The sequence below is a fragment of the Rhinoderma darwinii genome, chromosome 10, assembly GCF_050947455.1.
Source record: "Rhinoderma darwinii isolate aRhiDar2 chromosome 10, aRhiDar2.hap1, whole genome shotgun sequence".
NCBI classification, from domain to species: Eukaryota; Metazoa; Chordata; class Amphibia; order Anura; family Rhinodermatidae; genus Rhinoderma; species Rhinoderma darwinii.
In genome coordinates, this window is record NC_134696.1 from 81,357,899 (window position 1) to 81,373,511 (window position 15,613).

A 15,613-nucleotide genomic window follows, 5' to 3' on the forward strand; every position below is an offset into this window, starting at 1 on the left:
CCCGCCATCGTAGTGTTACCGATCCCCGCCATCGTAGTGTTACCGATCCCCGCCATCGTAGTGTTACGGATCCCCGCCATCGTAGTGTTACGGATCCCCGCCATCGTAGTGTTACGGATCCCCGCCATCGTAGTGTTACGGATCCCCGCCATCGTAGTGTTACGGATCCCCGCCATCGTAGTGTTACGGATCCCCGCCATCGTAGTGTTACGGATCCCCGCCATCGTAGTGTTACGGATCCCCGCCATCGTAGTGTTACCGGTCCCCGCCATCGTAGTGTTACGGGTCCCCGCCATCGTAGTGTTACGGGTCCCCGCCATCGTAGTGTTACGGGTCCCCGCCATCGTAGTGTTACGGGTCCCCGCCATCGTAGTGTTACGGGTCCCCGCCATCGTAGTGTTACGGGTCCCCGCCATCGTAGTGTTACGCGTCCCCGCCATCGTAGTGTTACGCGTCCCCGCCATCGTAGTGTTACGCGTCCCCGCCATCGTAGTGTTGCGCGTCCCCGCCATCGTAGTGTTGCGCGTCCCCGCCATGGGAGTGTTGCGCGTCCCCGCCATGGGAGTGTTGCGCGTCCCCGCCATGGGAGTGTTGCGCGTCCCCGCCATGGGAGTGTTGCGCGTCCCCGCCATGGGAGTGTTGCGCGTCCCCGCCATGGGAGTGTTGCGCGTCCCCGCCATGGGAGTGTTGCGCGTCCCCGCCATGGGAGTGTTGCGCGTCCCCGCCATGGGAGTGTTGCGCGTCCCCGCCATGGGAGTGTTGCGCGTCCCCGCCATGGGAGTGTTGCGCGTCCCCGCCATGGGAGTGTTGCGCGTCCCCGCCATGGGAGTGTTGCGCGTCCCCGCCATGGGAGTGTTGCGCGTCCCCGCCATGGGAGTGTTGCGCGTCCCCGCCATGGGAGTGTTGCGCGTCCCCGCCATGGGAGTGTTGCGCGTCCCCGCCATGGGAGTGTTGCGCGTCCCCGCCATGGGAGTGTTGCGCGTCCACGCCATCGTAATGTTAGGGATCCCCGCCATCATGTCATGGCATATCCAAGCGATATGCCATAGACTTATCAGTTGGGAATACCCCTTTAAAATTGTAACACACTATATGAAAATGTCTTCTGGTTAAGAAGTCTATCATGGGTTTCATGCCAAATCGAATGATGGGTATAGGGTTCTGAGAGAGAGCATTTATAGCCTACATATACCCATACAAAGCCATGCATAATGTTCATTATTTAGTTATCTGGTACTTCCATTTGTTGTGCATAATGTGTTCTGTGATCCCCAGACTCCGCACACACAGATTATGTTAAATTATGATGAATGATTTATCTCTTATACAGATCATTTATATATTATATTATAGGGACTTGAAAACTGCTATAGTGCACTCCGGAATAAGCTGGCTGCATCCGGCCTCTTGGAAAAAGAACCAGGTATAACAAGACAGCATTGAATTGTTAACCTTTATTTTTGACTACCAGTCCGGTTTATGAGCTGTTCAGATCCCTAGGGGTATGTTAACATGTACTGCCTGCTGCACCATCACCTTTCTAACACTACCGCAGTGATACAATGTAAAGTAATGCTCACATTACACATTTCTTGCAGCCCTGGCGTCTTTTACCGCTGCTTGTGCCTGCCGTGCATTGAGCGGGTACAGGCTGTCTGTCAGCTGGCAGGTTTGCAGTGGGAACAAAACATCTCTACAGCCCTGCAGGCATATGATACAGAATGGAGCGTGTCTAATACTATAAAATGTATTAGGGGATTGCTATTTATGTAATCTATGGTCTTGTTTAATGTTCTATTATATAGATTTATATATAACGTGCTTCTGGATCGTAGTGATGTAATGTTCATACCTCTACAGCCCTAACATTACTGCTATTTATCTCGAGTGGAAGGTTAGCAGATCTTTCAGGAAAGGGGCTAGAGAACGAGCCCGTCATACAAACGGATCCTGCGTTTATCTCCAGAACGGGGATTACCTGATCGCAGGAAGACCAGAAGACTCCTACATAGATTTTGTTCATAATGTGGAAAATTATGTATTTTCATCTGTTAAAGACCATTAAAAGATCTGCATTGACCACATCTGTCCCGTGGGCGACTCTCTCAGTGAAACATACATTTAGTCCTTCAAAAGCAATGGGTGACTCATATGTAAAAATCAGAATTTATCGGGTGGCTGCCTTCAGCTGCACAGAACTCTTACCGAAGACTGTGTTTAATCTTTCCCATTACGTGATGTTGAATATTTATATGCTGACAAATATCACTTGTCTTTGTGATAGTTATGGAATAAACATGCTGGAGAGTGCAGTTCTTCTAGAGAATGCTAGGGGTTACCTACGTAGGATTGGAGGATCAAAGTCCTTCTTGCAGTTAAAGAGGTCCTGTCATATAAGTTTAACGGACGTGAATAGCGCGGTCTCCCTGAATCCAGCGCTGTGTTTCTTTTTTGCTTGGACCCCCCTGTTCCACAAATATGGCCCACTGTTGTGTTGGCTCCCTATATGTTAATTTACAGTAGTTAGCCAACGGGGTGGCGCTAGCTCCCCTGCCTCTGACCAATCAGCACGTAGGCAGCTTGAGGGTAGTTAATGCCCTGTTGGCTAACTACAGCAAAAAATCCTATAGGGAGCCAACACAACAGTGGGCCATATCTCTGGAACAGGGTCCAGGAAAAATTAAAACAGCGCTGGAATTAAGGAGACAATGCTATTCACGTCCGTAAACCAATTCAACTTATATGACCTAGTGACAGGTCCTCTTTAATTCCCTTTATAAGATAAGCCCCTCTCTACTCACAATGTGTCGATTTTTAGACCTTTACATGAGAAAGAAGTATTTCTGCTTATGTTGTTAGAAGCTGCACGTGACAAGTGGAGTGGGGCTCGACTTATAATTTGCATTGGCAGTAGATACAATTTTGTCCTATCACCCTTTAAGATATGAAAGTAGGTTACCCCTGATATTGTTTAGTCCGCAGACCCAACAGGTTAGGTTTTATGGATTCGTATAGAGCAAAACCCGTGGCAATTACAGAGCGCTGAAATTGTTTGGGCCCCCATACGGTAGATGCTAAGACTCTATGAACATATTACCTCCAAATTATGCTTAGAAAAGTATACATAGATCAATCAAAGATTCTGAAAGAAAGATTTGAAGAAAAAGGCTACCCCCAGAAACGAATTAAACATGCCTACCAAAGAAAACTGGCTACGACACAAAACACTTGCCTTGAAGAAAAAACCAATAAGGAAAAAAATATATTATATTCCAACACGGACATTGTACACAAAAAGTACTCTAGTAATTTCATAACCACATATAATTATGATCACAAAGTGATCAGAAACTCTTTAAGCAAACACTGGGGTATACTAAAGAGTGACCCAATCCTAAATAAAATCATCCCAAAAAAAACAGGTATCACCTTCCGTAGAGGAAGAACAATAAAAAATATCATAGCACCAAGTAGACTAAGGGCCAAAACTCACAATTCTAATACTGACTTTCTTGAAAAACCTATAGGGGTTTTCAAATGTGCCCAAAGCATCCATGCTGGAAAGAAGGAAATTATGTCCAATATAACCAAAGAAAAATTTCAAATACATTTACACTTGAACTGTGATTCGGATTATGTGATCTATATGATCCAATGCGGGCTACAGTATATAGGGAGAACGACTCAGACACTCCGTAGCGGGCTGAATGGACATAGTTTTAATGCTAAAAAGGGTTTTCTTAAACACAGTTTATCAAGACATCTACTACAGCATCATCAATCAAATTTTAAAAATATCAACATTTCGCCCATAGAACAAATAGATGCAAATACACACAACAGAATACAAACATTGAACAAAAGAGAATCGTTTTGGATCTTTAAATTGGAATCACTGAGCCCAAACGGACTCAATGAAAAAATAGACTCAGTATAACCCCTTGAACTAACAACAATACACACACCCCAAAAAAAACAGAAAAGTATTACCAACAGATTAAGACTCTGGTGAACATAAATAAATATACGAAAGAACAGAACAGAGAAAAACCATGATACTCCAAAAGGAAGCTGTCAAGAAAAAATAAATATAAATAGGACTTTTTTCGAAATAAGACACCGGAACGAAATTATAATATCCACATGAGAGTGAAACGAAAAAAAACAGTAAAATATAGACACAAGTAAAGCGGTGTTCACTGAGACAAAGAAGAAACATGACACTCCAAAAGGATGTTTAAAGTAAAAACACTAATTAGACTGTTCAAATTAAGACACCAAAACGAAATCATAACACCCTGACTAGAGAGAAACGAAAAACTTTAGAAAATATAGATAGAAGCCAAACAGTGGCCCTCAGTACAGAGAAACAATATGATACTCCAAAAGGAAGGTGTTAATGAAAACACCGACGGGACCTTTCACAGGAAGATACCAAAACAAAATTAAAATACCCCTGCTAGGGAGATACAAAAAACAGTTCAATATGGACATAGGAAGTACTCTTTTCAAGAAACTATATATCTATATGATTACCTCATTGGCGTTTTGGCGGTTTTTTCTTTGAAGTTCCAACTTAATTAGTGCAATCCGCATTACCACAAACAAACCGACATGTCTATATATATATATATATATATATATATATATATATATATATATATATATATATATATATATATATATATATATATATATATATATATATATATACACATATCTAGAGCATATCTCTTTTTTTTTATCTGCCTGACGAAGACTCCGGTCCGGCGTTGAAACGCGTTGCAGCACATAATGTCATATGAAAATAAAAAATATTTTTATCAAAAAATGGATCTGGAGTAAATGAAAATCCTGCTACACAGAAGCGCCCGAAACAAGGAGCTTTTTTCTATATCCCGAAAAACATACCTCCAAATTATGTTCTGTATCATGTCAGAAATTTTGTACAAATATACTAATGGAATTAAAGGGGTTTTCCACCTTCTGACAACTGATAACCTATCCACCTGATCGGTCATCAGTACATGATCTGCGGGGGTCAGACACCCGGACCCCGCACAGATCAGCTGGTGCAGTTCCTCCGTGCACCGGACGTACATGCCGGAAGCAGTTGGCTCTGGCCACGGAATAGCGGCCGAGCTGCAGCTCTGCTCCTATTCAACTGGATAGGAGCAGACCTGCAGCGCGGCCGCTATGCTATGTACGGAGATAACTGCTTCTGACTCCGTACATAGCATGTGCCATAACATCCGGTGCCCGCAGGCCACCGGAGCGGCTTAACGGTGAGTGTAGGACCCACACCGTTGATATACTAATAACCTATCCGGTGGATAGGTCATCAGTTGTCAGAAGGTGGAAAACCTTTAATATTCTTCTGCACCGTAGAAGAGGAATTTTGGCCGCACATTGTGGTGTAAAGTCGCAACATGTAGTCGTTGCAGTATAGCAGTGTTTCTCAAGCACTACCTACTGCAATAAATTACTTCAAAGTACACTCTGCTCCACAGCATGAGGGCAGTGCCAGGAGCCGCTAGAGACATGGCATGTCCCCCCTGGGTACACAGGTAGAGAACCTAGGCACTAGAGAAATGTTGACTTGCAAACATGAGATTTTCCGATGATTTAGAAATATCCACATCTTAAGGAGTTAAACCCCCAGTGATAGTAATTGGTTAAGTAAGGGATATTGGTGATACTGAAGCTTATTTTATAGGATTGCTCAGAGCTGCAACTCTGCACTAAAAGCATTACAACTGATCAGCAGTTGCCTACCCGGCTCCTGTGATTTATTGTGGTATATCAGGGGCGCCTCTCCACAAGTGCATCCCACTTTCAAGATTTTATTTTTGGGGATTTCAGAAAGCTGAATAAGGAGATGATGATAGGAAATCTCTTATATAGTGATTCTGTAATGTACAATTATTGGCATCACTCTCACTTGTGCGGAATTGCAAACGTTCATTGGTGGTACTGCGAATACTTGTTAAACAGCGCAAGTCTGCTATTACCAGTTTATAAGGGAATTACTAGGTTAGCTATTCTGTTCTCTATAACTTTAACCTCTTAATGTGGCACATTTTTCTACCTAACGACCAGACCTTTTTACTGATTTTATTTTAAATTTTTTCCTCCACTCGTGCCGAACAAGCGGCTCTGTATTTAATTTTTCTGTTAATTATTAGTGATTTTTACATAAATTTTTTTTTCGAACAGCTTTTATTTTTTATTATTATTTTACACACACACAATTTGTTTTTTCTTTTTCAAATTATTTGGCTTTTAAAGGGAACCTGCCATCTCCGTGATGCTTTTCACACTGAGGGCAGCATAAAGTAGTGACAGACCCGCTAATTTCAGTGGTCTGTCACTTTATGTGCTGCTGATAAGTAGTTTTGGAGAACTTGGGCCTCGTGCACACGACTGTAGTTTTTTGTCCGTGTGATATCTGCAATTCTGCGGATAGCACACGGACCCATTCATTTCTATAGATCCATGCACACAACTGTGATTTTCATGGATCTGTGTGGGGGCCACAAAAACTCAGGACAAGTCATTTTGCAGTCCGGATTTGCCTCTTGACAAACTGGTGACATAAAAAAAAATTTGGGTTGCGGATCTCTGAATACTGATGGCAAACCGATGCACTATGGAAGGTTTTTTGCAGACAAATTGATCGCAACGGATTCGTGGTTTTGCGGCCCGAAAACTCACTATGGTCGTGCGCATTAGGCCTTACACTTTATATTTGTGCCCCCGAGTCTAGTGCATCTTATATGGTGAGAGATTTTAGGGTACTCCATAGTTTCGTTATTTTTTTTATATTTTTATAATCATCTAGTGATTGCCATGACCAATAGATCGAGTGTTGTGTATACAGAGATTAAGAAGGCAGAAGCTTTCTTTACTGAACTGAACTTGACCTGCAGCTGTATGAGTCTCTGTGTAACTACTATTCTGCTGCAAGTGTTTTCACAGCACAGAATAAAGCCCCTCAACAGCGATGTGTGGTCATTAACAGGTTAAATGGGCTGTCTTACCACGACAACCCCTGCCCATATGCCCTATTAGGGCTTATGGATGTCATAGAGGGGGGTCCCCTGCATGTGACCCCCTCTGTTTTAGAACAGAGAGCTCTGTAAGAGCAGCGCCCGCTGTGATGGATCAGATTCATGTAAATGGATTGCATGGAATGGTATATTTTTCTTGCAATCGCTGCATATTTTTCTGTGGCTAGCCATGACTTCCCCATGATAACAGGTGATAACTGGGGGATAGAGAAGCTTTTTTTATTTTTAAAAAGAGGTTGTCTGTTACGATTAGCAGCTGGACTGCTGGTAATCAATGATTTTGGTTATCTCCGTGTTTGGGCGTTGCTATGCAATGCCTTTGGTCGGAGTCTGGTTCTGGTCATCATTTAGCTTTGCCTGGTTAATTATGAGTACTTTTATTGGGCCTATGTATACACTTCAGGCCTGGATTACTCAGGTGCTGGTTATACTGCTTCTGGCATGTGCTAACTCTTTCCAGATTCTTGTTTGTGACTTTGTTCTTGTCTTGTTCTTGTTTATACTATGGAATCTGTAGGTCCTCTGAGAGATCTAGTTTTTGTATTGTGGTTTTATGTGTATCCTGGGATCAGTAGTTCCACTGGTTTGTTTGCCTTTCCTATGCATTTGATCTGCTGCCAAGCTGTTATCTTACCCTGCTGTGGAATAATATTCAGATAGACACTAAACAAGAATTTACAGCATTCACTAACCCTATTTGTCTGTCAACTGCTTGCATGCTATTCATCTTCCATTCACTCCATTTATGCATAGTCTCCATCTTCTACTACCTTCAGTGCTCGGTTCTGCTCGTACACTGGTGACTTTTGTTTTCTGTCAGTGTTGATGCGTGCGTCACCCATGTTTTAGCGATTGTCTGGTGTTGCAGTCTTGAGCACCACCAGCGGCATAACATTATCATCGTGAGACAGTACCTTTAACTCTGCCCAAGGTAGTGAAACTGATGATCTTTGATTTAGTCAGATACATGGTAATTCTTGCAGGTTTGGGCTTTAAGGTCTTAGAATATGAGAGCTCTTATGTCTTTTTTTTTTTTTTATATATATTAAGCTGATCTGGTTTGATGTGCAGGATGGAATAGTCTTGTACTCAAAATCTATAATTGTGTAGATATAAATTATTTATGAATGATTAGATATATTGCCAGCATAAAAACCAGCAAAGATAATATCCATTTATATTCTGGCCGAAGGAAAAAAATTGCTGCTGGCTGAGTCCTTATTTATATATCTCCCCGGAATCTTCAATGGAGTCCTCAGATGTCCTGAAGAATGGAAATATGTGACAAGGTTAATCTTCCTTACACCTCATTGTTTGATCTACGACTGGATGACAAAACCAAATATGGGAAAGGAGCTCATATATTCATCAACCAGCTGCTGTTTTTGTATTTCTTTGTGTAGCATATGTATTAGATTTGCCTTCATACTGGGGGTAATGATGCAAGTCTGTAAATAATTGTCTGTTTATTCCTTCATCCACAGATATCACATTGCTCCCTACTGACAAGGGTTGAGATTAAAGCTGAGCTCTGGTCCAGGAGATTCCAGCTCACTTGAGGGATCTGCCTGCAGCCCACTTACAATCCCACAATCTCTTCTAGACCTTGGGCAAACCCTGCAGACCTCTTCGAGTCCAGCCTTCCCTGTTTCATGATCATCAAGCACACGATACATCTCACTGTAGGCTAGACGTAAATGATTTGGCTAATGAGAGAGAGCAGGTCAAGAAAAAGTGATGTCTGTATAGTAACAGTCGCTTTATAACAGAATGATTAATAGTGTGAGCGATAAGATGGGATTTAACCAGTCTCATCCCAGTTCCGCTCAGCCTGATGGATACGTAGGATGTGAACTGAGAATGTGTTACCTGTTCATTATGAGCCTCAGGAGCGGCTGACGTGTTTGTGCTATGAAAAATTTCACCAAAAACGGGCTCTTTCAGCCTTCCTCATCTCTACGAGAAGACAAAAGAAAAACCATAATTGCCGTAAATAAATAATGGGCAAACACCAGATGGTGTTCAGATGCTTAAATTCTAGAAATATTAGTGCAGGTTGCCAAAACACTACTGAGCTAGCACCCTGGAGGCAGGCACCAGTAAAGCAAATAATATTTAGGGCCAGTAATAAGGTTGCCTGTGTGCCTGCCTCTGTATTTGCACTGACAGTGCTAAGATCTTTATATCTGAGGTTCTCTCTCCTCCGTTCTCCCTGTCCCTATTTGCCTTCCCATCCTGAAGAAAGGACCAGAGCTTCACAGTCTGAGCAGCTTTTACCCACTCCTGCCAAGTTTTCCCAGCTACACTGCCACCTTAATGAGACTGCCAGAATGCTCCTCCGAAGGCTGTCCTGAAGCTTCCTCCATGACCAAAGTGCTGGAGAGTGGGAAGAGTGCATTTAGTTCCGCAGTGAAGTGTGCTCTGTGCTGATCATCGCCACAAATCAGTATTCTGCATTGCCAATTACTGACAGATTGTTGCTGCTCTACACAAGATGTCCCTGCAGAGATCGTCTGTTAACCATGTCTTCTACCATGCGGACTCTTGTATTCCATGTAGACAATCGCTCATATCTGGTGCTCGCATGAAGATGCAGCATGTTCAGACAGTATATATGATATATATGCGAATCTGCAATCACTACTTCATTTTTGTATTTGGACTTCTTATTCATATAGATTAGCACCAGCTCAAATGAACAAAATTTCAATGTATTGTTTTCTAGGCACTGAGATCTCCACCAGCCCCTTTGCGCTGCATTTTTAGCCAATGAATCCAATCCTTAACTTACTAGCGGAGGTCATGGAAGTGACCGAATATCATGTCCGTTGTCTGTAGTAAGCTTTATCTGCTGGGTCTGTTTTTCTCCCCCTCAACCATGCTGATATTGCTGGATTAGGAGATCAGGAAGCAGTCTAGGGACGCGCCTTTGCACTTTTAGGACAGGTTATTCACAGCTATATTCAGCTGTGTTTCCCATTAAAGGGAGTTTTCTGCATCCTTTCTGTATGTATATGTATTTAAAGAAAATCTTCCAGATATATTCCTATTGTACATGAGATATGTACTCTTAACATTGGCTTAAGACAAGATGTGGGAGTATTATTTTTGCGTAAGGCCATATTAACATTCATACTCTGTGTTTTTAATTATTGTGGATGGGTGTCTAAACTATATAATTATCCAAATGTATGTTTGTGACATACGGTAGTTATTTTATGAATTATAGCTGATGAAGTTGTATGATTCTGGAATGCAATGTCTCTTGGAGATTAATGCATTAAAATGTGGGGTGGGAGACTGGGAAGTTCAGTAATATTCTGATATTAAACGAGCTTATGGAAAGACTACTGTTATTTCTTGGCTATTTTTGTATAGCTGCAAAATCTGAAATCCACCAAAGAAATTGCTCGATCTTCAAACTAGTAAAAGTGATTTCAAGGGAATCACCAGTCTCAGTGTGAAGTATTGATTCTGTATTTAGAGATGCTTTGGTTTTTTTTCAAGGAGGAACGAAAATTCTCTGAAAACCATATTTTCATCTTCGTTTTTCTACAAAGGCCAGTTGGCAGAGAAAAAGTGTGTTTTGTTTCGTAAGCACCGTTTTAGTTTAATAACTGTATAAACACTTTGCTTTACTTATGTTGTAGCAATCCTACATTTTAACTTACCCTATAGCCCATTCTAAACCAGAGCTGTATTCACAACTTTGCAGCCTTCAGAGCTGTAATCACCCAGCATTCCTTGCTGTCTCAATATCTGCATATACTTTCTGGAATCTGTCATTTTTACTTCAAGCATTGTACAGTAACCTGTTCTATATATCATCTGTATGAAGAACACTCTCCCAGAATGCAGTGAAGCAGAGAGCATTGCAACGCTTTTAGAGGTGTGTCTGTCAACAGGATCCAATATGAACTAATATTAATACATGTATATGGACTATAAAACAGGCTGTAATATAAAAATCTGTACAAAATAATATGCATTCACCTAACAATAACAGTGTGTGTGCGTGTGCGTGTGCGTGTGCATATATGTATATATACACTACCGTTCAAAAGTTTAGGGTCACTTAGAAATTTCCTTATTTTTGAAAGAAAAGCACAGTTTTTTTCAATGAAGATAACATTAAATGAATCAGAAATACACTCTATACATTGTTAATGTGCTAAATGACTATTGTAGCTGGTTTTTAATGCAATATCTACATAGGTGTATAGAGGCCCATATCCAGCAACCATCACTCCAGTGTTCTAATGGTACATTGTGTTTGCTAACTGTGTTAGAAGGCTAATGGATGATTAGAAAACACTTGAAAACCCTTGTGCAATTATGTTAGCAGCGCTGTAAACTGTTTTGCTGTTTAGAGGAGCTATAAAACTAACTTTCCTTTGAGCTAGTTGAGAATCTGGAGCATTACATTTGTGGGTTCGATTAAACTCTCCAAATGGCTAGAAAAAGAGAGCTTTCATGTGAAACGCGACAGTCTATTCTTGTTCTTAGAAATGAAGGCTATTCCATGCGAGAAATTGCCAAGAAACTGAAGATTTCCTACAACGGTGTGTACTACTCCCTTCAGAGGACAGCACAAACAGGCTCTAACCAGAGTAGAAATAGAAGTGGGAGGCCCCGCTGCACAACTGAGCAACAAGACAAGTACATTAGAGTCTCTATTTTGCAAAATAGACTCCTCACAGGTCCTCAACTGGCAGCTTCATTAAATAGTACCCGCAAAATGCCAGTGTCAACGTCTACAGTGAAGAGGCGACTCCGGGATGCTGGCCTTCAGGGCAGAGTGGCAAAGAAAAAGCCATATCTGAGACTGGCTAATAAAAGGAAAAGATTAACCGGTTAAGGACTAGGCTGTTTTACAGCTAAATGACCAGAGCAAATTTCACAATTTTGCTATGCGCTTCTTTAGATGACTATAACTCAGCAGGTGAATAAAGTTCATCTTTGAATTTTACACTCTTTTTAAAGGACAGATAGGGCTTTGTTTTAGTGGCATTTGTCAGTATCATTTTTATTTTTTTCTCTAAAGTGGGCAAAATTGGAAAAAAAATGCAAGAATTTAGCAATTGCGCCAGTTTATGCTAGCATTTTTCACACACGGTATGGACCACGGACAAAATTAATCTCCTTTCACATTCTTCCACTTCTCCCGTGCATGGGGATACCAAATATGTGTGCCTTATTCACTGTGCGGGCATGTGCCAGGGCTTGGCATAAAAGGAGGCTTTTCGGTCCAGGAATTTTGCATTTGATTTTATAGCAGCATACTGTTTTCTGGGGGGTGTAATGCTGCTGAAACATTAGAATCACCCCATAAATGACTTCATTCGCACAAGTAGACCCCACAAGGTTTCCTTCAAGGGGTTTATCATATTTTTAGCAAGTCCAGTTTTCTTCTGAAAGTTTCTTGAATAAGATGGAACAAAAAAAAATCAGCTATTTTTTAGCAAATTCGTCAGTTTAGGCTAGTATTTTTCACACACACGGTATAGACCACGGACAAAATTCATCTCCTTTCACATTCTTCCACTTCTCCTGTGCATGGGGATACCAAATATGTGTGCCTTATTCACTGTGCGGGCATGTGCCAGGGCTTGGCATAAAAGGAGGCTTTTCGGTCCAGGAATTTTGCATTTGATTTTATAGCCGCATACAGTTTTCTGGGGGGTGTAATGCTGCTGAAACATTAGAATCACCCCATAAATGACTTCATTCACACAAGTAGACCCCACAGGGTTTCCTTCAAGGGGTTTATCATATTTTTAGACAGTCCAGTTTTCTTCTGAAAGTTTCTTGAATAAGATGGAACAAAATAAAATTACCTTTTTTTTTTAACAAATGCGTCAGTTTATGCTAGCTTTTTCACACACAAAATGGACCACGGACAAAATTCATCGCATTTCACATTATTCCACTTCTCCTGTGCATGGGGATACCAAATATGTGTGCTTTATTGACGGGCATGTGCCAGGGCTTGGCATAAAAGGAGGCTTTTTGGCCTTTTCGGTCCAGGAATTCTGCACTTGATTTTATAGCCGCATACTGTTTTCTGGGGGGCCTAATGCTGCTGAAAGATTAGAATCACCCCATAAATTACTTCATTCACGCAAGTAGACCCCACAAGGTTTTCTTCAAGGGGTTTATCATATTTTTAGACCAGTTTTCTTCTGAAAGTTTCTTGAATAAGATGGATCAAAATAAAATCAGCAATTTTTTAGCAAATGCGTCAGTTTATACCAGCATTTTTCACACACGGCATAGACCACGGTCAAAATTAATCTCCTTTCACATTCTTCCACTTCTCCCGTGCATGGGGATACCAAATATGTGTGTCTTATTTATCACATAGAGAAGTAGGAGGGCGGACGATAGAAGAAGCTTATTTCACAAATCGCTTTTTTTCAAAGCTGGTTTTACAAAACTCAACAGAGTTTCTATAACACTTCCAAAATATCTGCTCTTGAAGCAGAAATCCCAAAATATTCATCTAGGGGTATAATGGGAATTTATTTTTTGGGGTTTTCTAAAATAAGAAATTGCAGGTTTATGCAAATGGAGCTCTCCAGCAGATGAACTTTAGAGAATATGCAAACATGACATCCACCCCCCACCCATTCCCTCCCTCACCCTTGGAGTAAAATCAGGGGAAAAATAAAAACGTAATGTAGGGCAAATATATTTTCAACGAATTAACTAAAATCTAATAATTCAGAACAGTGTGGTATTTTTTAAAACATGGCTCAATGCACAGGCCTGGTTGTGAGGGACATGAGGGACAGAAATATCGGGAATCTTTGCGGTGCCCGTCTTTTCTGCAGACGCGGCACTTTTTCTGAGGGTTGCTTCTGGTTGGTGTTGGGGGAATCCGACTGATGAAGTGTCTTTCAGTCAGTCGCGTGACATCCTCAGACTGGGGGCATTCTCGGGTGTCCTGAACATCAAAAATGAGGCCTTCAATAATTTTTTCCTGGAAATCCAGGTATGTGTCTCTGCCTCTGTTTTTTTTATAGAGCACAAATGAGTTGTGGATGGCCACCTGTAACAAATAAATGGCCACCTTTTTGTACCAGGTTTTAGTTTTGCGTTTTACTAAATAGGGCTGTAAAACCTGGTCGCTTAAATCCACCCCCCCCCCATGTACTTGTTATATTCGGACACGCTCACTGGTTTGTGCTTGTCCGATGTTGCCCCCCTTTCCCTCACTGCCACTGTTCCTGCGGTATGAATCGTGCTTAGCACATACACATCTTTGCGATCCCTGAACTTGACCGCCAGCAATTCTTCAGATGCATAAGCACAGGAGTCCCCCTTTACCATGCGCTTCCCCACTAATTGCTGTGGAAAACCAATTCGGTTTTTGCGCATGGTACCACATGCCCCAGTCCTTGCAGCATGCAAATGCCTAAACAGGGGCACACTCGGATAAAAATTATCACAGTACAGGTGGTACCCCTTGTGAAGCCGAGGCTGCATGATCTCCCACACGATCTTACTGCTGGTGGAAAGATCAGGGGGGCATCCAGGAACATTTATTGTGCGGTCCCGCCCTTCATAAATTCTGAAGGCGGTGGTATATCCTGACCCGCTTTCACACAATTTGTAGAGCTTAACGCCATATCTTGCCCTTTTTGAAGGTAGATATTGGCGAAAGCTAAGTCTGCCATGAAAGTTGAGGAGGGATTCGTCCACACTTACATTCTGCTCAGGGGTGTAGAGTTGCAGAAATAAATTATTCAGGGAATTTATTAGCGGTCTTATTTTGAACAACCGATCCTGGTTTGCATCGGTACTTGGGGGGGCCTGTGCGTTGTCATTGAAGTGGAGGAACCTCATTATTGTCTCATAACGAGACCTGGGCATTACTGCAGAATATACTGGGGTGGCTTGGGCGGGTCTTGTTGACCAGTAAGACCTAATGGAGGGCTTTTTGACAATACCCATATTTAGGGTGAGCCCAATTTTTTTTTTAATTCCAGCAAATTGGTGGGCGTCCAATCTCTGGCATGGGTGGATGAAGGTTTCTGCCTTATATATTGAGTGGCATATAAATTTGTTTCGTGGACAATCTGATTTAGGATGTCGTCCGTTATAAATAAATGGAAGTAATCCATTTTGGACAAAATTTGTATTGTCCACGGTTATGCCAGGAGTGGCAGTAAATCCGTGGATTCTAGGCCCAAAAGATGGGGCAGGTGCCCATACAAGAGCCTGGACTGAAGGGACCAGGCTGTCCAGTGCTACAGCGCTACTTGGCCCTGCGCTTTCAAGTTCTGCAGTTTCAACTGCATCAGGGACAACGTCCCCTGAAGATGAACCTGAAGTGACGCTGTCATCGTCACTACCTAAAACAGGTTCCATCTCGGACGCCATCTCTGATGCGGTCTCCGACTCAGACCACAGCATGGCGTATGCCTCCTCGGCGCTAAACAACTTCCTCGCCATAACGTAACTAACACTAACACTAACTAAACAAATTGTGTTTTATATAAAAAAAAAACTAAAAAAAAACTAACTGCTATATATATCTA

At 41.9% G+C, this 15,613-nt stretch overlaps 1 protein-coding gene across 9 annotated transcripts in view; it reads left to right on the forward strand.

Annotated features, from left to right (window-relative positions):
- Nucleotides 1-10,417, forward strand: part of ARHGEF12 (Rho guanine nucleotide exchange factor 12) — a 162,495-nt gene extending 152,078 nt beyond the window's left edge. For 5 of the 9 annotated variants that reach the window (XM_075840095.1, XM_075840097.1, XM_075840098.1 and 2 more), the window contains 2 exons: nt 1,354-1,423; nt 1,861-2,047. In XM_075840095.1, the coding sequence (XP_075696210.1) occupies nt 1,354-1,423; nt 1,861-1,982 (192 nt within the window). In that variant the 3' untranslated portion in view covers nt 1,983-2,047. Of the gene's footprint in view, nt 1-1,353; nt 1,424-1,860; nt 2,049-8,554 lie in introns of those variants that run through there. The other 4 variants (XM_075840099.1, XM_075840101.1, XM_075840104.1 and 1 more) reach the window with 2 other exon arrangements.
- Nucleotides 10,418-15,613: the final 5,196 nt, after the last annotated feature.